The sequence below is a fragment of the Pagrus pagrus genome (assembly GCF_965226575.1).
Source record: "Pagrus pagrus genome assembly, chromosome: 22".
In the NCBI taxonomy this organism is placed as follows: domain Eukaryota; kingdom Metazoa; phylum Chordata; class Actinopteri; order Spariformes; family Sparidae; genus Pagrus; species Pagrus pagrus.
In genome coordinates, this window is record NC_140204.1 from 3,980,834 (window position 1) to 4,006,071 (window position 25,238).

At 39.4% G+C, this 25,238-nt stretch overlaps 1 protein-coding gene across 3 annotated transcripts; it reads right to left on the reverse strand.

The window, feature by feature from the left end:
- Nucleotides 1-319: 319 nt before the first annotated feature.
- stk26 (serine/threonine protein kinase 26) lies at nucleotides 320-24,525 on the reverse strand. 3 transcript variants are annotated; one of them, XM_084344803.1, is made up of 12 exons: nucleotides 24,179-24,525; nucleotides 9,794-9,862; nucleotides 9,113-9,274; nucleotides 8,875-8,931; nucleotides 8,334-8,442; nucleotides 7,170-7,327; nucleotides 4,047-4,232; nucleotides 3,239-3,381; nucleotides 3,038-3,134; nucleotides 2,483-2,545; nucleotides 2,182-2,318; nucleotides 320-1,988 (listed from the first exon to the last, which is right to left on the reverse strand). In XM_084344803.1, exons 1-12 carry the CDS (start codon nucleotides 24,197-24,199, stop codon nucleotides 1,973-1,975), a joined length of 1,218 nt encoding a protein of 405 aa, XP_084200929.1. In that variant the 5' UTR covers nucleotides 24,200-24,525; the 3' UTR covers nucleotides 320-1,972. The 3 variants fall into 3 exon arrangements, with proteins under 3 accessions (XP_084200929.1, XP_084200928.1, XP_084200927.1); XM_084344802.1 differs by having other exon boundaries at nucleotides 2,191-2,318; nucleotides 24,167-24,525; XM_084344801.1 differs by having other exon boundaries at nucleotides 24,167-24,525.
- Between the last annotated feature and the right edge of the window lie 713 nt (nucleotides 24,526-25,238).

Below are 25,238 nucleotides of genomic sequence, written 5' to 3' on the forward strand. Positions count from 1 at the left end.
CATGTAGGTTTGGAAAACTTATCGGATAACTTTGTGGTTGATGTAACTGGGTATTTATTTGTTATTTTATATGAATGGTTCTTGTGAATTATGTAGAAAAATGTGAACAAAGATTGTGTGGTTTATATAACGCAACTGCATTTGTCAATAAAGGATTATGCAAAGATAACAGTGGTCAAATTAACAAAAAATTTAATTAATCCGGTTTGTTCTCCAATGTATCATTTTCTTATAACTGTATAACATTATTGGGTATTGGGGAATTTCATGGAAACTAAGTAAAACAGTGAAGTAAGTAAACAGATGCAACACAAGACGATTCTCAATCAAACTTAAATATTTATTCATAAAACTCTAAGTCCCGCTACAAAAAAAAAGAGTACGTATCTGTAAAATCTTACATCTTTCATTTTACATTTCCCCCCTCAACAAGCATTGTCGTATCCCTTATGATATATAAAAAGACAAAAATATACAATGACCAAGTTTTATAGTGTCTTTGGTACAAACTATCAGTAATACCTTCGATTACAGCTCCCATCGGACCTGTGCTATTTTCCAGTGTCCTAACACATCAAGTATTATGTCAAGCATCAACTTGTTGATAGCCCTTAACAATGTTTTCCCAAACTTGATGCATAAGAAAGGACAGCGAGTGGAAGACCTTTGTGCAGTTTTGTGGCTTGTTTGTAGATGCGGGAAAATGTTAATGTTGTTCAATTTCCATCACTGATATTCCAAACAGATATTTATTTAAATACACACATGCCAGAAAATGAATCCCAGAATACAATTTTAACAGTCAAGTTACTAAACCAAAGGCAAGGTCAAGATTTCTCCATTTCCACCATTTAGACCACTTAGTCTGATGCTAACGGCTGTGTGATGCTACCAAACACAACTACACTGGCAGCAATTCTAAACAATGTGGTTATAACTTTATCTTAACTAGCAATAGTTTCATAAAATTTAGGATTTTAGATTTAGTCACAAGTCAAAATTTTGCTAGTTACTTTGGAAAAAGCTACAACAACAGTTAGCGAGTTAGCTGACCTGCTAGCAAGGTGGGCCGGGCTAGAAGCTTGTAGCTCCCAAAAAGGGGTCAAGAAAGGGGTGTATGTTCTTATAATTGTTTTAACTGGAGAAACTCAGAAATAAAAATGATTCCCTCGTGTGTGTTTTTGAAGCTAGGGTTACCTTAAATATTTCCATACAAATCCGTCAGCGAGTAAGGATTACAAGGATTACATATTTAATAGCATTCATAATTTCCATTTCTGTAAAATCAGAGATAAAATTACAAAATTTAACCCTGCAGACTAACAATTTTTGTGTCTTAGACTTCGAAACTTTTCCGGGATCAGGGAGCTGTAATCTAAAGCATTACTGAAGACAACAAAAAATATGTAATATTGGCATATAATCTGTCTCAAGTGCTACTGAACAAACATAAAGACATCTACAAAGTCAAGGCATGACACGAAACATACTACTGCTGATGAACGAGAACCCTCTTAGACATCTCCGTACAAAAGTGACGTCTACGTTTAGAAAAATGTTAGCATAAATAATTAAGGCACATGTTGGTAATTTAAGAAGTTTAGACATAACTTCAGTAGACTAAAAGGTCTGTTTATTACTCAAACCTTGAGGAGGACTAAAGGAGAAGTTCGTGACCCACAAATCTAACAGACAACGTAGACTTCAGATCAGCTGATCAAAAAAAAATCCAGCTGCGGGGGGAAAAAAAGGCCTTCAACCAGCAGCAGTGAACATACATAGAGCGTATATATTACATTAGTAGTGTGTGTGTGTGTGTGTTTATGTGTGTGTGTTTATGTGTTGATGTGTGTACAGCGAGGAGACATCGCACAGCAAATCTCCTCAGTTTTCCTATCATCCAGCAGCGTCACCGTACGGAGACACAGTCTCTCTTCACATAACGTACTTCCTGTTTCGATCCGTCCGTCCTTCAGTTGGTCGTAAATCTGAGGACGAGAGAGGAAGACGTTTGTTACACAACTGATCTGATGGAGGACGACGAGACATCTTCTTCAGAAAGATACTACGGATGAGGAACTACACAAAACAATGACAACAGCGAAAAAGGAAACAAACAACACAAATTAAAGACGCAAATATGAAATGAAAGGAAACGGACTTAGAAAGTATCGAACGTACTTCTGGTACCTGGCAATAATATGTGTGACCATCCTGTCCGTGATGCCGGGACAAACGTCTTCAGCCAATCGGATGTTGCGTTCCAGCTCCTCGATGGCCAATCGCTGCTCGGAGTGCTCCTTGTGCTGCTGCTTCAACTACAACAGAAGAAGACAATAACTCATTTTTGACTCAGTTTCTCCTTTTTTTTTCTTTTTTTAACTTATCTCAACTTTTCCTGATTCTGTACACTATTTTTAAAGATGCTATATTAATAAAGTCATTATTATTCCATTTCATGACATACTTTTTGTTTACTAACCTCAGTGAAGACAGGAGAGATGACTGTGGTCAGACTGGCAGATTTACTCAGCTGATCCTGGCCCTGCACAGATGAAGACGAGGATGAGGAAGAGGGTGAAGTTGAAAAGGGGAAAAAACAAAGTGAGCATTAAATTCAGTGTAGTTTAAGAGCACCACATGTGTCAAAAATATAAAGTAGGATATCAACCTTTAAAAAAACATTTTCAAATGCTACACACAAGTTTATAAAATGAAATCCTTGACAAAAAAAATCTTGTTCCTCTCACTTTCTTAACAACAAATCTATTAATTCCTCATGCTGATGACAATAAATGCTAATTTTACCACAAGTACTGTTTTAAACTTTTATACAGTAGTTTCAAATCAAATCTATTTTATTTATATCGCCCAAAATCACAATCACATGCCTCAGTCCTGTCCTGAGACCCTCGACTTTAAGCAGGGAGAAACAAGATGTATATAGTTTATAAGCTGTTTCTAAAGCACATGTATATACATTATATATATGTTTAAGTACATACATTCATATTCAGACACAGGTTCTTGTACTGACCGTTCCATTGAGGACCTTCCTGCCCTCCGTCTTCTTCTTGCGGACGGTGGTGAAGGACCATTCAGGAGACTCGTTGTTCTCTTTATTACTGGACTCACTTCACACACACACAAACACACACAGTTACCCACAATGCACTGCACAAATATCCCGTTTCCTCTTTAAACTAGAGTCTCCTGACACCAAAAGTAATCCGATTACCTGTCTGAGTCTTCAGAGCTGCTGTCGCTGTGCCCCTCCTCCTTCCACCTCCTGTACCTGTCGATCAGCTCGCTGAGGTAGGACGTCTTCTTACAGTGTTTGACGATGAACTTGTGTTTGAGGAGCTCCTTGGCTGTCGGACGCTGCGTGAGGAATCGGCAGAGAGACGAGAATGACCGTTAACAATCTGTGGTTGTCTTTTAATATAGTTTATGTGTGGAGGAAGGAAGAGATCACAAAGAGGCAGAGAGGAGAGGAGCTGTTAGTCCACCAGGGGGCAGCAAAATGCAACTCTAATCTCACACAGTGAAGGACGGCTGCCTTCTGATGATCCACATTTACTTGACTCAAACATGCTGATCTTAAAAAAACTACATAAAAATGTAGTTTACGTCAAAGAATGACTCACAGCAGAATGAAAAAACAAAGGAACAAGTCAAAACAAGTATTTTCTGGGATTTATGCAACAAATTCCTGCATCTAATACTTCCGGTAAGAGATAAGGTTTCATCTTTCTAGTGAATTTTGTTTTGTGTCTCAATATTTCAGCCTCTTGAATAAAATACAATAAAGTTAATATACTCAAGTAAAGCACTGTGCCTCAGTAAATGTACTTCGTTACCTTCCACCACTGTATGAAGAATATCAGTTTTATTTTGTGGATTTTAATGATTTAAAGGGGAATAACTATTAAAAAAGATGTTTATGTATATGCAGCAAAACAGAAGGGAAAATAGTGAAATGTGTCATTGTAAAAAGTGAACAATAAAGGTTGATTAGTTTGAATCTATGGCTGCGTCGGTCTTACGAAAGTGGGGTCCTTGTTGAGGCAGGCCTCGGTGAACTCTTTGAAGCTCTTGGAGAAATCTCCGTTCAGCGTCGGAGGAGGAGACTTGGGGATGTGGAAGAGGACTCGCATTGGGTGAAACTCCGAGTTCGGGGGTTCACCTTTGGCGAGCTCGATGGCGGTGATGCCCAGCGACCAGATATCAGCCTGGAGAGACAAAGACGGTCAGAACAACAGCTGTTAATTAATGAGGACGGTTAGCAATCAAACACTTACACTGACGAGTTGTTTCAGCTTTTTCTTTGTTACACACAGACGCACAAAGTCAGGTGGTTTGCACGGCGGCTGTGACACTCACCAACCATATGTCAACCTGGATTACACCTACACACACACAAACACACACACACTTATGTAAACACACACACTCGGAGGGTAAACATGCACACAGGTTGAATGTCACATCAGTTTCAACTTGCTCCAACGACCATGTGGCAGCCCAGGTAAGGAGCACGCGCACACACACACACACACACACACACACAGCTCAGGGTCACATTACAACAGGACACTCGGTCACCGTTTGACTGTTAACTCTGTCGGCTCCATTACTTTACACACTGAACATATGGCAGCCTGTGGCGAGACACAACACACAACACACAACACACACACACACACACACACACACACACACACACACACACACACACACACACACACACACACACACACACACACACCTAACTAGCAGAAGCTACAAATTAGCCACGGTTACAAAGAAAAGGAGGTAGTTATGGTTTTTAGTTACGGTTTGTTCATACTTAACATAAGTTGAAATAAGCATTCATCCCATCTCCTGGGATGGTGGAACCAATCTGTGGCACAATACGAACACATTAACACATTTCACCTGTTAGCAAACAGTTGATTATGATATCTATGGTCACCTGACCTAATAAATATTATTATTACTGCCAGTTTTAGCTCTGTTTTTGGTCTCCACCAACTCCTAAGAAATATATCTGTCTCTTTAGCTGCTTATTGCACCACTATGTTCACCAGCTAGTTGCTAACCTTGTGTGTTAGCCGTGTGCTCAGGAGGTAGTGCGGGCTAAATGAGGCTTAAAAGCTCCACAACACTTAGGGAAGCTGCAGAGTCGGTTAGTCGACTGATCTGTTGCTAGTGTGAAATTATAAATGAGCCGCCCTTTAAAGTCAAAATACTGCCTGGTTGAGTCGACATGGTCCCCATTGGAAAGGCACAAATACTGTACATGGCGATGTGTGACTGCAGCTACAGTTGTGCCTCGAGATCAGGCATCAAACACAACACACACACACACAGACACACACAGTCCTTTCAGCACAATGGCTGTCTTTTTGTAAGCTTGTTCTGAGGGGGTCAGGTTACATCTGTTGTTTACGTAACTGTTGTGGTGTCTGCAAACTGTCTCTGATATTGCAACAAGTCAGACGTCATCTTACTTCCCTTTAGAGAACACTGAAAAACATCTTTCACAAATTAGAAAAGAAAAAGCCTGAGAAAACTTAACTACAATACACAAACTTTATCAACATCAGCTAATACCAAATAAAAGCTGCAGAGCTGCAACGGTTAGTTGATTAATCGATAATTGATCAGTCAGTTTCTTGCCACTGTTATACAATCATATCTTGATCAACAGTTCACTGGTTTGATGACCTGACAACTGTCAAATAATATTCACCAAAATAAAGATTCCAGATTCAACAAAAAGCAAGAAACAGATGAGACAAGATTTGGTTTCTCAAATCTGTCCAGAGTAAGCCCTCTTTCCAAACAAATCAATACAGGATCTCTGACTAAGCAAAAAACGTGACCAATTAATAACAATGACACACAGGATCTGCAGTTTCAGGGGAAGACGCACACACACTTTACGTAGAAGTCACACACACACCGACATGAATCAAGCCAAAGTACACACACCCTAATGGATACGCCTCACCACACACACACACTCGCGCGCACACACACACACCTTTCTCAGACATGCATTAAAACAAAGACGGGAGCGGGTCAGCAGACGTCACATCATTATGTAACCTCATAAAAGACAATTGTTTACTTTATTATTAGAGATCACATCAGTACAATTATTTAAAGCAGCCTTTTACTTTTGAGTGTGTTTGATAGCAGCAGGTGCAGCTGTAAAGGAGCGAGTGTTTTATTGTGTTCGTCAGATCTATTTTTGATGCAGTTGCTTTATGTCACATACAAAAGAGAAGGACGAGGGAATCCCGTCCACAGCTGAGGGTTAAGACAAACATGTCACGTCAAAAGTCAAAGAAAACCTTAAATAACAGCCAGAAAAAAGCAGTTTATTGCGGACAATGCACGTCTCTATTAGATGCAAATCAAACCAGAAACGCTGTGGAAACAATGCAAACGACCTCGAAGCCCGACACAACAACAAAGCCGCGTGGCTCACGTTGCTACGGCAATACGCAAACCAAATCGCTGCACGTTTCAAAGACGACAGAGGAACTGTATATTCAAACAGTTAGTGTAGCTCCACCAGGTTCAACCTTACAAATGTAAAGTTTGATTTTTGGCTGCAACTACATTTGTTTTCAATCAATCGATGAATCATTTAGTCTCCAGGGCTCATCACAGTTCCCCAGAGCCCAAAGTGACGTCCTCAGGTTGCTTCTTTTGTCCAACCAACAGTCCAAAACCTACAGACTCTTCATTTACTGTCAGAGACGAAAAAGAAAAGCTGCAAATCCTCACATTTAAGAAGCTGGGACCAGAAAATGTTTGACATTTTTGTTTGAAAAATCACTAAATGCTGGCAATTACTTTTCTTTGATGGTCTGATGGACACCAAATCAATCTAAAGGGTAATTCAATTCAAAACTATTCATAACTATTAAAACTATAAAAGGATCCCTACAGAGACTTTTTGTTAAAGAGTAAAATCTTTGTCTTTAACTAGAAACATCCGTTTTAAGGCTGTCTTCAAAGCCACCAGACTCCTTCGACAAAAACAGTAATTTCACTGTGTCCTACAACAACACCACAGGACTACCACCCCACTTAAAGCCTGTTCTTGCATGTCGATGTGGACGATGAAGATCTGACCGTTTGTAGTGTCTTACCTTGGAGTCGTAGGCGGACTGCTGGATGACCTCTGGTGCCATCCAGAACGGCGTTCCCACGAAGGTTTCCCTCTTGATCTGCGTGTCCGTCAGCTGACCGGCCACCCCGAAGTCCGCCAGCTTCACCTGACCGTGCTCCGACAGCAGGACGTTGGCAGCTATTGAAAAATAAAAGGTTCATAGTTTTATTTTGGATGTCTGATAGAAAATGTTAACATACTTTATTGATTATTTTTCTCATATTGTGAGATTCACCCTTTGAGTGCCTGTCTCTTTAAGGACCCCCACTACCAAAGCCCCTTGTTCTCTGATTGGTCAGCTCTCACAGGTCTGAGCAGGTTTAACATTATTCTAAAACAAAAGTGTTTGTTTGTTGTATACAGATAAAATCCTGGTTAAACTTGTGGTCGTTTCACTTTGTAGTACTTTTGTTGACCCTGTGTAGGAACAGTGTTTTCTATTCCACCACCAGGGGGCACCAAGGTCAGAAATTCCACAAATAATGACTTTAAATTTGGGAAGTTTAGCTATCTGGATGGGTAAATATTGGCACAGAGGGTGAATGAGTGCTGTCCATGTGATCTTAAAGGGGCATTCCACCAATTTTATGAGTCAAAGTCCATTTAAAAGTAACAGGAAGTTCAACACAGTCAGTGAAAACAGTTGGATAAGCTCTTGGGAATCTTGGCTTGGAGACACTTTATGTTATAAACTAGAGGATGTGGGGAAGGTCTTACGTTTGAGTTGCATCATGGGAAATGTAGTGTTTGTGGAGCTTGAACCATGCATGATTTTAAAAGTCAGAAAAACTCAACATATGCTGCAGCGATTGTGTCCGATCTTTTCGAAATATGTCTCTTGCAAATTTTAGGAAAGTGAATGTAACATCGCTGGACTACTGTGTTAAAGGGACAGTTCACCCCAAAATCATGTCTGTAGTGCTTTTTATCAATCGTTTGGCACGTTGAGCACCACAAGTCAGTGGCAGTTGTATTAAATTAGAGAGACGGCAGACATCTCCACAACTCAACAACTCACTCCAAAACAATCAAGATAGACAAACAGCGCTACAGGTGAGGAAGGAAAAACATGTATTTTTGATTTTAGGGTGAAAGTCCACCATCTTCGATCCGAGTCAGCAGCAGCGTTGAGTCCCGTCCGTACCTTTGATGTCTCTGTGGATCTTCTTCTCAGAGTGAAGGTAGTCGAGCCCCTTCAGGATCTCCTTCAGCATGGTGGCAATCTGAGCTTCATCGAACGGACCCGCCCGCAGCTGCACGCACACACACACAAATAAAGTGATGACACAGATATAAAACACTCACTGACGCGCCAGAGGCTGAATGAAGGAGTTCAAACACACCCTGTTCAGTTTCAATCAAGACAAGACTCAACACATAAATACATTACATAACCGAGAACAACATCTGATCACAAGTACTGTGGAATATTTATTATAAAAACAAACTTTAATTCCATTTTAATTAATTTTGATTGTTTGAACTCACAATCTCCCCCTCAGCAAACAGTACGGCCCAGATTTCTGACAAAGTTTTGATTTTTTTTGGATTGTCATTCTGACTAAAGTGAAGGAATACATCAATAGATTGTGGCAAAAGCTTTTCATGTCATGACTGATCTTATTTTCATTTAATGTCACTGAATTCGATCAATAAATCTGACTAGAAGCTTCTTTAACACTCACCAAGTCGAGCGCAGAACCTCCACCGAGATACTCCATGATGATCCATAGTTTACTGCCCTGCAAGAGACAGAACTTATTTTCTAAACTGACTGAAAACACAAATAAAGTCACAGATAACAATTGAATCAAATGCTGCTGTAGCTTTTAAAAACTGTAGTATTCATCCCTGAGCTGCAGGTTCACCAGGAACTGGATGATTTTCCCATAAAGAAGACTGTAAATATGAAGCGCGTCTCACCTTCAGATAGGAGCCGTAGTACTTTGTGATGTACGGACTGTCGCACTGACTGAGAACTGTGATCTCCTGCTGGATGTCCTCGATCTCGTCCTCTGCCTCCTCCAGGTCGATGGTCTTGATGGCGACAACGCTCTGAGTGCGATTATCGATGCCTTTGAACACCTGCAGGAGGACGAGGAGGAAAGAAGATCAGAAAAGAGTCGAGACGAGACAAAGTGAGAGGGTCAAAGGATGACGGAGAAGGCCGAAGAGAAGAAAGGGAAAGAATTAAGATAAAAACAGATAATTAGTTTTAAAATACTTCAGTAAGTACTCCTAATAGTCAACAAGAAGTTTTCATTAGTCACAATGTTGAAGAAAAAACCCTCACGTTTCATTCAGGGGCTTCATCTAGATGTCAGGGACAAAAATATTAGGCTGCGAGTTAGCTCAGTTAGCCGTGAAGCTTCATTATAATTACGGCACTCAACAGCTAGCACCAAAATCCAACCCAAACTGAGGCGACAATGGCAAAAAATGTATCAGTTAACGGCGATTAATCAATTAATCATGACTAATGGCTTGAACTAATGACTAAGAGTTGACGAGGAAAACATTTAGTCAGGGCTAGCCCCAGTAAATACAGCATCAACACAATCAACTAGGTTTACGAAGAAATTAAATGTGAACGATGACACACACCTCTCCGAATGATCCCTTTCCGATGCGATCCAATTTGGTGAACAGCTCCTCCGGATCGATCTGAGAACTCTGAGAGGACAGAAAACAAAGAGAAGAGACAAGTTTAATCAAATCCTTCTAAAAAAATGCACATACAACTGTAATCAATATGCAGAGACATATAAATATAGTATGAAGTGAGTATAGTATTATGTAGCATATTAAAATAAAATTGCAAAGTAGATAACAAAAATGTGGGTAAAATCTCTTTTTTTAGATATGCAAAGTGTAAGTACATAGTTACCATCACATTCCCTGAAACTTTGACTCTTATTTCCTCACACACACAAAGCTTCGCAACACGACGGCCATGTTGTCACCACAGAGCGACACAAAGCCACCACACACACACACATATACATAACACACACACGCTCAAAAAACCCATAAAAACACAGAAGGAAGCAAGCATGACAGTTAAAGATAACAGGAACTGAACACACACAGCTGCCAGACCACACACACACACACACACACACACACACACACACACACACACACACACACACACCATACTTATCTCTGACGACTTTCCACTGACTTACATTCATTTCCTAACTCTACACTCTGTGTTAACGCTGTGGTTGTAAAACCCTGAAAGCAGCGAGTTCAGAGGAATAAACGTCACACTGACGAGTTCACAAACGTGAACTGCACCGTCAATTGTACCGTTTCCCGATAAGCTCCCCACAATACTCATAATCATAGCTTTCAAAGAATTTTTGTAACATTAACATCTTCAAAGTAACTACTGAGGAAGGAAGTCTAAATGTCGTATTTTCTTTGATTTGTCCTGCAGGTGGCAGCAGGGGAAAGGTCACTATGATGATGATAGAAATCAAAAGGGTTCTTCCTCTGGGGAGTGGAAAATTTTAGTCTCAGGGTGGCACCAGGGGAAAAAGGTGAATAGTCATCCAAATTGTATTAATCATCCCATGAATAATCTTACAGTTAGTTTTTGAGAAAAGCACCTTAACATCCAAAGTGTTAAAAAAACAAAAAAAACAAAAAAGAAAGCTGGAGATCAGTTTGAAGACTGGGGGAATAAAGTATGGAGGCGATTTACAGCAACTATGACTCCGCGGACACGAGAAGACACAGCAAACAGGGACCAGGGAGGCAGGAAGCGGCATCGACAGTGGGTGAAAGCGGCATATAGGACAAGGAATATGTTCACATCTTACTTGATTAATTGAGGATTCATTTCGACCAAACAAGAGGCGATTGTGGAAAAGACAAACACGACCGTTTTGTTGAGTTATATTTCATTTTATCGCTTAGGAAACATGGCGACACATTCTTGGGTTCCTGCTTCTCAACAGTCAGAATTTGCTGCTTTTCTTTATCTTCCATGACAGTGAACTGAACATCTATAGGGTTTGGACATTTGAAGAGACCAGTAATAAACAATGTTTCCCCAATTTCTGACACTGTTTGAAGAACAAACATATCAATTGGTGAATCAAGAAAAGACTTCGCAGAACGCAATAAAATACACGATTGTTTTCATTCAATTATCAGTTGTTTACCCCAAATGTTCAAGCCAATTGTGTTGATATAGATTCCATTATAACAGAAAATGCAACATACACATGTCAACAACATCTAGTTTATCACCACAGCAGAGCTGCTCCACTCCCTGCCAGTCTGAACTGTGGAGAGTTTCAGTCTTTTAAGTGCTGCCATCATGGCCTCAACAAGCACTTGTTATGCAAGTCAGAGCAACACACACACACACACACACACACACACACACACAAACACACACACACAGACTATGACACATGCTCACATTTTGTTGTCAAACTCCAATAATTGCTTGAAAGAACATTTAATAAACACACCCACAGAAGCATATGATATCCCTATGATGCTGGGTGAGTTTCCTCTGAACTAAAAAAAGGAACAGTCACAACACACACACACACACACACACACACACACACACACACACACACACACACACACACAGTGCCCACAATGTTGCCACACCCTGTCAGCAAATACAGTGGTTAGTGTCTAATGATACTTTTAGCTCGGTGCAGAGAGACGGAGAGAAAACAGAAGAAGTAAAGATGAGAGACGATGAATGCCGAGAGGAGAACAGAGAGAAAATATAAGACGATAACAGGAGATTAACCGTGTAACTCACAATGTAATAATACAAAAGCTTTCTGAAGACAATGCTGCAATCGCTATACGCAATATTTTCAAAAAAACTACCATCTGCCGTACAATACAACATGATCCATAACTGAAAACACACCTCTAAGATGAGAAATTAAGTTTTTTTAAATTATATTTTATGTAAAAAATGTCAAATTTACTATAGAAAATAGCAAAGAAACACAAAGTAGATAGTAAAAGTCTCAATAACGTATTGTAGTATCTGTAATGTGTGAGGACACCCTTGTACATCTTGGTTAAGGTGCTTACCATCTAACCACAACATCCCCTGTTCGACCTCTGATACGTGTCGCATATCATACGCCCCTGTCTCTGCTTCCTGTCTTGCTACACTGTCAACTCACAAGTGAAAGAGGAAAAAATCATTGAACTGGTATGTTACACAAGCAATAACTGGTGGCAACCTATCCAAAACACCACATCTTTAAACAATTCTCAGCCCCAACTGTCCTACGTGTTTTGTTTGAATTGTTATTATTCTTTATTTTTGGGGCTTTTTATGAACAGCAGTAGTTTAGTGTGTCGTGCACATGAAAGTTCCCAGCTCACGTGGACTCGTTAAAGACACCAAAAACACTGCTGCAGTGAAGCAATTAACTGCCACATACAGTATATTTTCAGCAAAACTTCCAATAAAAAGGTCCCTTATTAAAAAACATCCAACCAGAAGACATCACAGAAGCAGGAGAGTCCAACCCATTTCAAAAGCGAGCATTCCTGAATGCAACAACGCACACATAGGTCTTTGACATGAGGTTCTTCACTGTAACTCTTTATAGCCACACTAGCAGTCCGTCGGTTGACCACTTCTGTCCAGTTTGAAGCTTGTTATAGATCCAACAGAGAGCTGAAGTCACGCTACTTCCGGTTTCCCCTCATGGGACCTTATTTCAGAAAAAGTTGTATGTAAGTGAATGAAGAGAGACAAATAATGTATTGATCCTGTTTGAACTCTGTCATGAATCACACATTTGTCAGTTTAAAAGATATTTTTTCAACTTCAGACTAGTGACATTGTTTCGTTGAACACTCACCAAAACCCGTAACTTAAACATTGTAGAGCTGCTCCTGTATGTTAGCAGCTCACAGAATGTCAATATGAGCGGTGCCATCTTTTTTACTGCCTTTTCTAAACTACATGACATTTTGTTAAGTGGATTGATACGTATTTCTTTTCCTCTAGTCCCACCATGAGGGTTGTGTTGGAGTGAAATGTCTCAACAAGTATTGGATAGGTTGCTATTAAATTTGGTCAACGTATTCATGTTCCTCAGAGGCTAAACTGTTATAACTTTTATAATCAGGGTTTTCTTTTAGGTTGAATGGATGTAAAATCAAGGTGGTGAGTATCGAAACTATATAAATGACTTTTTCCCCCAAACTAACGGTTGTAGTTTGTTCTTAGACGACATTTTTAGCAAGTTTTATCATTAAGCTTTTTAATGTTGTTTATTTATTATCAGCTTCTCCACCTTGTTGCACACATATATGGCTATTATATTGGTTTGAAATGTTGTGAAATTGCATGTTTTTTAAAAAATGTAAAAACTTCATGTGTCTCAATGTTAGCATGGTAACATACTGATAGTTAGCATACTGATGTTAGCATTCAGCTCAACATACAGCTTATGTTCCCACATTAAAACAGACCAGCTTTATTTAATAACAACAACAATACCTGCACCACCATGATACAGCTGTAAAGTAGTAAACAACTTTCCCCATCAACACAACAAACTTTGCCCACATTTCCACCTGCTCTGGTTTGGTGAACCTCTTCTTACAAGTGTGTGGGCGTCTGCAGAGAGTCTTTATCAGATCCTGTTATCTCCTGATGGCTTTTTTACAACCGCTAATTACAGGACAACATGCTGAAATTCTTTTTCCCTTCCTTTAAGCTGACAAGCAATTCCCAGCACAGCTTGTCTATTTTTAAACCTGATCAGAGGTCTAATGAGTCACAAGTATTTAAAACATCTGGGTCAGTGCACATTTTGAACACAAAACCGACCGATAAGACAATAAAAGAATAGCGGGTTAATCGACACTGAGTAGAAAACAATATTTGCACCTGTAATCTTGATTTCAAAACTGTTTTTCATACTCAGATATTTAAATTTGGCGCATCGCTACTTGGTCGACACAACCACTAAACAACGCACAGAAAATATCCTTTAATTTAATTATCGCTTCTATTTGTTTATGTGCCCATGAGTGTCATCCAAGGGAAATGTAACCACATGCAGCATGTTTCACTTCATGCCAATAAGGAAGTGTTAAGATATCAATTATGATGTAACAATGTGATCCAACAATGGGGCTTCCCCCGGAGGGCCTGAACGAGAGATTATGGACCGTCTCTCTCTCTCTCTTATTCTAATAACATTCAGCTCCAACATCCAGACAGGTTCATCGTAGATTTTTATCTTTCTATCGTTTTATTCTTTTCACTGCGTCTATTTATCTGTTTTTAAACCTCTCGTGTGATGTCCTCTTCTTACCGTCCTTAACTGCTTTTATTGATTTATTGTTATATTCATTTTACTGCTCTTAATTTTTTTATCTGTTCTTATTTCCTCTGATGTGATATCGTCCTTCTATGGTCCTTTATTGATTGAATTCCCTCACTTTTCCTCGATTCCTTCCCTTTCCTTGATTTTGCCTGTTAGTTGGCTTTTATTCCTTCTACTTGCAATGACTCATGTTGTCCTTTTGTGTTTTTACATTTTCTGTTCCGCCTCCTTGTTTGAACTTCACCTCAGACGAGGCTTCCTTGTGTTTGACGTGACTGGTGACAGTTTATTCTGTAATATTGTCTTCCTGAGTTTCCTGCTTTTACTTGTTCGTCACAGCAAAGTGCTAAATAAATAAAGATTGTACTATTGTTATTATTAAATAGGCACATGACAAAAGGCAATAATAATAACTGTGAAGTGTTTCTGATCTCTTGAATATGTTTAGAAATGTAAATATTTATTTTAAATTACTACTGAACCCTCCCATCATATTGCGTGCAACCGACCACAACAAGTTAATTCTCAACCTGTGGGAAACTCTGAAATGATTCATTTTCCTCCACCGACTAAAACTGGTGAAAGTTTTTGGTTTAGCGTATAAATACTAAAAACAGAAACTGAATTTGCGAGAGGGACTATATAAACCTGAGAGGTTAACCTTTGACCTTTTCTGTCTCCGCGAGGTGAAAAAAACAACATTGAGCAGAGAGAAGGAAGTTAAATATTCAACACTCGCTCAATCGTTACAGACCATACAGACAGCTGTCGCTGTAGATCAACTCTGGATCTCTACACAGAAATTGTAATCAAAAACAGTCCAAGTTAATGTTTCACTGCAGCTCAAACAACCTTTAAACAACAGGCAGTCTGGGAATTTTAATTTTCGCTTATCTGTGACGGACGTTCAAGGAGAACTACACAAATGCAAACAAACCTACTTTCCAGATTTAAAAAGGTGTTTAACGTTAATGTTTGACTAAAGCCACAATGTCAAGAGAGTGTTTAGATTACGTTGTTCGTACAGATAAAGCCTTTTTCTGTAAAATCTCCCGGCTCCAACTCAAGGAGGTATACTGGAAAATTATAACATAAGAAGTAATTAGTCGAGAAGCAGAGCGCTCGCTGAGAAAGCTGGTTGTGGTGTGAACATGAATAAAGTATTACTGGATTCACACATCAACTGTCGTACAAGAGTTCAACTTCTAACATTTGAACAAATGTTTAGCATTGCTGGCTGACAAATAAAGTTACAAATGTAATCAGAAGTGTTCAGCCCTGGATGACAGGGACGAAAACATAACCAGTCTTGTTAGTAATGATGTTTCTTGGATGTTAATCAGCATATTCTTGAAACTTTTAGTCATGCGATTGCCATTTTTATCCATAAATCAGATATGACTACTCGACAAAGTTGGTAAAATTTGAATACAAACTTTAAATCACACGTTTTTATGAATTAACATCCATTATCCCGGCGATCATCTAAGAGCATCAGTGAGGACGAAACTATGTTCAGACACCCCATCATAGCCTGGTTCAGTTCAGTTCGGTTCAGTTTATTCTTGCATTTCTATTATTAAAAGTTGTGGATAGTACCAAAAGAACCTTTTCTATACCGTCCCATTTTCTCTGTTGTGGTACCTAGCTCACTGATCTGACACTAAAAGGTGGCGTTACAACACTGCAGACCTCTGACTGGTCAGTCTGAACAACCAGAGTCATTTCCCAAACTCAGGTGGATCCTGATTGGCTGTCAGTGTTTCTTTGTTCATCAAATTGAAAGTGATCCCAACGATATTGTTCACCACCGTCGTCGTCTTTGTGGTGCGGACATCCACTTCTCTTTTTCTGAAAACAGTCTATTTATAGTCATGTTCCTGGTGTGGACGGCCCTCAAGTTCAGCCTTAGTATTATAAGCTCCAATAACATAAAAAGAAGATAATAAAGAACAAATGACTTTAATCTTGTGGTTTCATTTCAAGTTATTCAAAAGCATCAGTTATGTTCAGCATCTAAATTCATGTAACTGCTCCGGTTTTCCCGATTTGGTCAAAAAATCTTTGACGTTCAAGTTTTTTATTATATAACATTTCAAGACATTGCTGAACACAAACATGTACACAAGTATATGTTGTACAGACACTACAACAAACAAATCTCAACTACCTGTCTCCCCTTTATAGTTTCTTCCATGTGCCCTAGATACCTCAAAGCACATCTTATATCACATTAGTTCAAATGAAGGCCGAGCATTTAACACACACACACACACACACACACACACACACACACACACACACACACACACACACACACACACACACACACACACACACACACACACAGAACAGGGTTTTACAGCTGCAGGTTACATGTTGATAAGGGAAACACTGGTGATAAGAGGTAGATTCAGGTCAGAGCTCCACCGATAGAAACAAAGAGGCAGAGCTGAGTCGTAGAGGTCAGTGAAGTCTGCCGGCTCCATGCAAACATTCAGCTGCCCAGGAAAACTTGGACGAGGCAATGGAAACTCTGTGTGCGAGTGAGTAAGTGAGAGAGGCAGAGGGATCCATGTTTTTACTAACAAGTGGTGTCCAAATATCCAAACAGAAAAGCTCTATGTGTGTGTGTGCAAGAGGTCAGAGGTCACAGCTGCGGGAGGAGGAAGTACAAACACGGCATTCTCAAAAATGACCTTTGCAGAGCCGCGTCATGTGAAAATCTCACCACTCTTCAACGTTTCCTGTTACGTTTTGAGCTCAACACAGAGACATGACATGATCTGTTGAGTCAACTTTTCCAAAAACTCACTGAAGTTCATTCAAACTGGATGTTTTTTAAAAAATATCTGAGGAAAGTTTGTTACCTGCTTTCAACTTAAAGGTTAAAAACCAGAGCAGCAATCTCTGTCGGTGATAAAATGATCAAAAGCTCTCAAGTTATGAAGGAATAATATTATGAAGCCACAGCCAGCAGCCGGTTAGCTTAGCTTAGCATTACAACATTAAAGGGGGAAGCTTTTCTCTTCAACTTTTTGGTATTTATTTGGGGCTTTCTCACACACGTGTTGGCTCGGCCTGGCCTCAAGTGGTGGTCAAAAGAGTGGCAGTAAATAATCGTCCTCCTTGAAATATTAATTGAAAATTGCAGCTTATTCCAGGGCTCCAGGGTGCGACTGTTTTGGTTGCACGTGCGCCCAAAAGTCTCAAAAAGCGACTGATAAACCGTGGGAACTATTCAATGATTATTTAAAAGATGTTATTTCCAGGCGCCGGTAAAAATAAGGGAAAGCATATTTTTTTGAGACAAAACCACAGTCATAGCATGAATAATTTTAATTTTCATAATTGAATGACTATTCGATCCAATCCCTAAATCAAACAGGAGAGATCCCAAACTTCAAACCACAAAGATGAGGGAGAGAATGGGGTCATCATGGGTTAGCCACCGTGCCGAGACGTCACCGTAACCCCCGATTGTTAGATCGTTTCCACTTTTAGCTCCGCTACAAACATCACATGCCTGATCTCAACCTACAGCCCAATCTGACTTAAAAGATGTGTAGTGTGACTGAAACTCTCTCCAATAGAGGATCCTTTTATGAGACCATGTGACTTCTGTTTTGAAACTCCGGTTCAGGAAAATATGAGCGTAAACAAGCAAAATAAAAAGGAGCACGGCAGAGTCAAAACACTCTACTATGATTCAGACACAGAAAATCTGACTCACCATCTGCAGCCAAAACTTACAAGCAGTCTGGTCGGCTGCTGAAATGTTCTCACCCAGAAACAAACACATGCAAAGTGAAGAGTCTTTCACGTTCCAGTCTGGTGGAGCCTGTGATTATGTCACGACTGTGAGAGCTCTGGAAAGGTGCAGCCGTAAAATTACAAAGAGAAGAAGAAGAAGAAGAAGACGAAGAAGACGAAGAAGACGAAGAAGACGAAGAAGAAGACACTCCCTGGTTTTTGATCAGAGCCATCTCTGTTGACACGCCTGCAGATGGCTTCCCCACAATGTCTGCCACGTCATAAACTACCTGCACGTACTGTACCTGTTCACAGCACACTGATTTACAACTACAGCTGCAGCAATTTGTCAAATAGTTGTCAACTATTAAATGACGAAGCAATACATTGTTCACCATTCACTGACATCAGTTAATGGAGAAAATGATCGAGAGAGTAAACGATATTGAAAATAACCCTTAATTGGAGCCTTATTAGTTTTTCCCTTCTTCAAGAGGGTCAGAGGTCAACTAGACTTTAATAGACTGTTAGACTATTAGCATCAAACCATCACCAGACAGTGAAAATGTCCACTGACACCCAGGATAGTAAAAACAAAACGGGTTGATAAGGATCAATAAAAATGTGTTTCCGTGCTCCTCACCAGGTGGAGTCATTCTTGCCAATCAGTTAAACAATAAAAGTCAAATTTAAGTACGTCATATCAGCTGTAGAGGACACAGAGCCATCACATCAAGTGTCACAGTGTCACAGCAGCAAAGCTCAGTCACATCATCTTTCACAAGCATGTAATGGCTTCCATTACTCTGCTATTAAACCAAGGAAGTATGATGTCATGAACTAAAAACAAACATGCTCACGATGATGATGTTAGAGTGTTGTATTTCTTTAGGTTGATAGACACGCCATTATGTATGCAGGTGATCTGGTTACAAAACAAAGTATTGGACACATTTAAAAGATAACATTAAATTTACACTTGATGGTGGCACTAGATGAACAGTGATGGGATAATGAAACACATTACAATTCATCCTACGAGCAACATGCGCCAAAAATTCATGGCAATCCATCCAACAGTAATCAATACATTTCACTTAAAGCGACAAATGTGAACCTAATTGCAGCACAACAGGAGTCAAAAAGTTTGGTGTAAAATTGCTCTAAAATTTGCTTTTTGACCATCAACTTTCAAATAAAAGAAATGTACTTTTCAAAGATATAAAAACAGAGAAAACTAGAATGGCACTCGGTAGAGTGCATACCTCCACAGAGGCCCAACAGTCATTTAATCAAGCCATATCCAATATCAAACTCAATAGCCCTGTATCACTTTAAATGTTACAGCACCCGCAACTGCTTAGCCATAATTTAAAATCACCAGATGTAGGATCTTTTTGTACTCACTCATAGATGCCAGCCTCCTAAATAAGCCTGATTTTTTTCCATCAAGATACATGTTGAAAAACGCTCTGCAAGTAATTGGGTCAGTGGTTTATGTGTTATTCTGCTGACAAACCAACCAACCAACCAACCAACCGACAAACCAACCAACCAACCAACCAACCAACTGACAAACCAACCAATCAACCAACCAGTCAACCAACTAACCAAGCAACTGACAAATCAAGCAACCGACAAAGAAACCAAGCAACCAACAAACCAACTGACAAACCAACCAACCGACAAAACAACCAACCAAGCAACTGACAAACCAACCAACCAACCAAACAACTAACCAGCCAACAAACAAACAAACAAACGGACACGGGTGGAAACATAACCTCTTTGGCAGAGGTAAATAGCAAACCCTTATATTTGAGCACTGGCTAGAACCAGTGAATTTGAGACAGTCGAGAGCAGAACCTGACTGGTCCTTGATGTTAGCAGCCTGTGTCGATATTTGACGGTGCAGAAACTCATGTATTCACCCACACAGGGTTTCCCATAGGAAATCAGTTTGCACTTCTTAAAAAAAACAGAGCTTCCTTTATACCCAACATTGCGACACACTGCTGATTACAAAATCAATGTAACTTCCTTCAATAAATCAGATAGACCCTAATGAACAGCACCCTGTGATCAATGCAGTTACTTGAAGACAGCAAGGATTTGGCCTTCGCTGTGTCATGTAGTGCCTCAGCTGTTTTTGTCTGAGGGATAATGCTCATCTAAGTGTAGAAATTCTTCTGACGCTGGCAGAGGTGGTTTGTATTTCAGGCTCAGCAGGCTGCCTGCACTAAAACTCACTGTGGGAAACCCTAAGATGTGCTCCAGGCAAGAAGTGTTACAGCTGAACAATTATCAGACTGTAACAGCGTTGTACATAACAAAGTCAGCTGGACAAATTGTGTAAAGACACAGTTTCGAAATTACATCAATCTTATTTTCTGCGTTATGTAATACTTCTTCTGAGACGGATGTGAAAACCAGCATACAGCATGTGTGATGAGCCAAGAACCCACAGAGGCGTCAGCAGTCTGATATCGGATTTATGAAACATTTTCTACAGTGCTGGGGTTTCCCAACACCACCATTGATAACAACAAGGACAAACTGAGGCGTACTGGTGGTTCAGAGGTCCAAAGTACAAAATGTAACTGTGACATCTCGGGTCAGAGTCCACAACAATACAACATGACACAGATGTGAAGTAAGTGGAGGGTACTACTTTAAACAGCTCAGGATTATTTTCCTTACTTCATGACCTTAAAGGCTGTGTTGATAAAGACAAAAAGAGCTGCAATGATTTGATTAATTGATTAGTTAGTCCACTATTAAATCAATTGCCAACTATTCAATTAATCAAGAAAATAACCGACAGATGAATTAATAATTAAACCAGCATTAGTTGCAGGCATAGTTATCACCTTCTAAGCTGGTATGGGGAAGGTTTGAGCATTTATGTGGAGTCATGTTTCAGGACAACTGTTGAATGCCAAGTCCAATATTTACTCCATTTTGGTCTTCCGAGGAAATGTTAGCAAAACAGTTGCCTATTTGCACATCCAGCAGATACAAACATTAAAATGACTAAGTAGTCGCATTTCTGGGATTTAAGTCCCTCCTTTTAGCTCCGTGTTTGGTCTCCTCCATCTCCTGTGGACAATATCTGACTGTTCAGCAGCTATGTTCAAAATCTAGTAGCTAAATGTGTCTATCTGCTGTTTTGTGCCGAGCAGAAACCGCACAATGGAGCTTTTTTGGGCAAAAACAGCTGCTTGTTGCATCTGTTGTGTCAAAATGGTACATTTGCAAGCTCTAAAACCAAAACAATGAGCTGAAAGACGCTAAAACATTGTCATCATTTGATATCTTGTTAATATAAAACTATTTATTATCAGGGGTGTCACGATTTTGATATTAAATGAAAAGATTAATCAAAATGAGCTTTAAATTTTAATTCTTCTGATTAGATTAATCAACTCATTTTTGCAGCTCTAGATTATAGCAGCTTTAAATAGTCATAGGCCAAATGATTAGGCTGATTATATATGTAGACATACAGCCAAATATTCCAGTAGTAAGGTATTTCTGCTGGAAAATACAAAATAACTGTCAAAACTGCAGTATATCATCCGTCACTTAGTCGGTAAATCAAGTTTTATCCATCATCAGTTGTATTCACAGGTACAACAGACATATCTGTCGGCCTCGGCGCTGTAGCAGCTGCTGCCGGGTGTCAGGTGCGTGTTGACTTAACCAGCCTTCGTCTCCACCACTTCCGCCCCGCCCACCTGGGACGAACAGAGCAGGCAGAGCGAGTGAGCTTCCAGTCAGGCAGCCAGTCCCACAGGTAGACACACCTGAGAGCCGGCCAAACAGGAGGCCGAACAGAGGGTTTAACCTGCTTATTAACTCAGCCTACACACCTTGTTCAGAGGCAGGAACACAGCCTATCTACAGGTTAACCATCAGTAATCAACAACCAGCTACACCATAGAACATATTTTATAGGTCATCATATAAATCCAATGTTATATATAGAACAAAATATCCTGTAGTGACTTCAATAAAAGATACTTAACGATGTGAGGTCATTTCTGAGCAACACAGAAACGATATAGGTCACTAAAGGACTATCATAGAGATAACACAGACACACCTAGCTCCTTATGAGAGCGGCCCTGTTATAGCACGTATAACGAAGATAAAGATACTGAGCTATGAATAACCTTAAAATTAGCTCTCAGATTCAATGTGGGAACGTGAAGGTGAAGGAATCACACACAGGAGTACATTTAAGAAATATAATAATAAGTAGCTCTAGGAAGGCAACAGGAGTGTCATTAGAGATGGAAACACAAGTGTCGTTAACTCAGGTTGGAGTACCAGCTTCACAATTTCAGTCACAACATGACGACTAAAGCAACACCTTATGAGATAGAAACAACAAAAGCTACCGAGAAACCCGTTATAAATTACAATGTGAGTATTATAGGGATGTGAACATCACAAAATCACTATAAACTCAGTACAGAGTGCCAGGGTCATATAATAAGTGACTATATGAATATCGTAGGGTCATCTACAGACCATAAGATTACTATAAACCCAGTAGGAGACACCAAAGTCAATTTATAAGTCACTAAAGGATTACTGAAGGAACATCTTATGAGATACAAACACCATTAGGACAATGGCATTCTCATAAAAGTCACTATACATATAAAGGGAAATCTTTACGATTTAAATATCGTACTATCACTATATAAACTCAGTACAGACAGGACTCCAAACATCTGACAGGAGAGACCAAAAACTCTGTTGGTTGCACCGGTGCACCTAAAATTTAGTAGGTCTGATTAACGAAGAATGTAGCCTATAAAAATACTTTTGAGGCACCTTTATGCACGTTTACAATCATTTACATAATGTTTTAAGAAATGTAATTATAACGTGTTATTGGTGAACCTGAACTATGTGCTGGTGCTCCTTGATGAAAATGTTAGGTTCACCAGTGCAACCACTGTATAGAGTTAGTCTGGAGTCCTGATGGAGCACCAGAGTCAATCTCCTGGGATCCAGGTTTCGACTGTTTTAGTGGTGCGAGCAGCCAAACATCGATAAAATATTTTCATAGTATAGTAGTAACTATGTGCTGGTGCCCCTAAATGAAAAAGGTAGGCACACCATAAAGTTAGTCTGGAGTCCTGATGAAGCACTAGCGTCACACTGCAATAGTAAGAGACAGAGACATCTGAAGAAGACATAAATGCCATGAAGTCACTGTAAAGTCAATATAGAGTAACAACAACACCACAGACGTCACCATAGAACTATTTTAACGACATCTTAAGACATTTAAACATCATAATGTCACTATAAACTAAAGTTGGATCAGGTAAGTGACATTATCAGTCATTACATAAACATAATAAAGTTAGTTAAGGAGATTTAAACACCTTAAAATCACTATAAAGTCACTGTGGAGCACCAGAGTCACAGTATAAGTCATTATGTGAATATTATAAGGTCATCTCAAGACATTCAAACATCATAATGTCACTATGAACTCATTTTGAAGGAAGTAGGTGACATGATCAGTCATTATATGAATATAAAAAGTTAATTTAAGAGATTAAACACCTTAAAAATCACTATAAAGTCACTGTGGAGCACCAGAGTCACATTATAAGTCATTATGTGAGTGTTAAAAGGTCATCTCAAGATATTCAAACACCATAATGTCAGTATAAACTACTGCTGGAGCAGCTGAGGGACACGTCCAGCTGTTAACTGAACATTATGGAGCTGTTTTAAGAGGCCTGAGCAGCACACAGTGCAGATAAAGTGAGTGTGGAGCAGCAGACTCACTGTGTGAACACTCAGCTGTGGATAAACTGGTTTAGACGATAAAAACAGGCGAGCAAACGTTCACCTTTCTGCTCACCTGCATACCAGGAACTTCCATGGTTACTTCGAAGTATGAACGCCCTTTTCCTCCTCCAGGTTTCTGCTTTTCTTCTTCTACTCCTTCTTCTTCTTCTTCTTTTCCTTCTTCTTCTTCTCTCTGAGTCCTTCTTTCTTTTTTCACCTCCTCTTCGAGCTTCACCCACAAAACAACAAAACTCCCCAAAACAAACAGGTCAAACTTGGAGGCAGCGGTGAACAGATATATCCGATAGAAGAGGCGGTTTGTCCGCAGCAGAGAAAGACATGAACACACTGCAAACACACACACACATACACACACACAGTCACACACACACGTCCTGTGAGAGTGCAGCGACACAAAGTGTTGAGCAAACCAGCTATGACGTGCTGGTTACTGCCTACTTCAGGGGAGGAGCGACAGAGTGCGTAAATGTCAGCTTCACACATCAGGATGTCTACTGCCACCTTCTGTTGTAATACTGCAGGTGTTTCTGTCCACTTGTCACCAGCATGTGTGTTTATCAATCCACCGATTAGTGTTGGAAAGTTTAGTTTACAAATGTAAGGTACTTATGTACTACTTTCAGGGAGTTGTACTGAAGTTTTTCCTTTTTTGCTACTACTTTTACTTCTATACATCTCTGAGGAACATATTGTATTTTTTGCCAACTACATCCATGAAATGTTGTTGTTTTTGTTTTGTTTTTTGCTGTTTTTTTTCTTTGCTAAGATAAGACTTTACAAAAGTCAAATCAATAAAAACAAAAAACAAGAAATTCTGTTGCCAACAAACTATCTGCATTTCTGTTGGAATGATGGAAAATTTAATTCCCAATTAAAAGCAGTTTTGCATCATTAAAAAAGTAATTTGTTAAAAAAAAGAAAAAAAGAAGACACAACAGGCAAAATAAAAAAAAAAGTCACAAAATACAAGTAAAAAATATGACACAATTAAATATTTTAGCTAACGAAAGTACAATATAAATATTTAAGTAGAGTAAAAATGAAATGAAATCCAAAAACAAATCCAAATTTATTCCATAAAGTTAATCAATAATTACTTTTTACTTTCCATT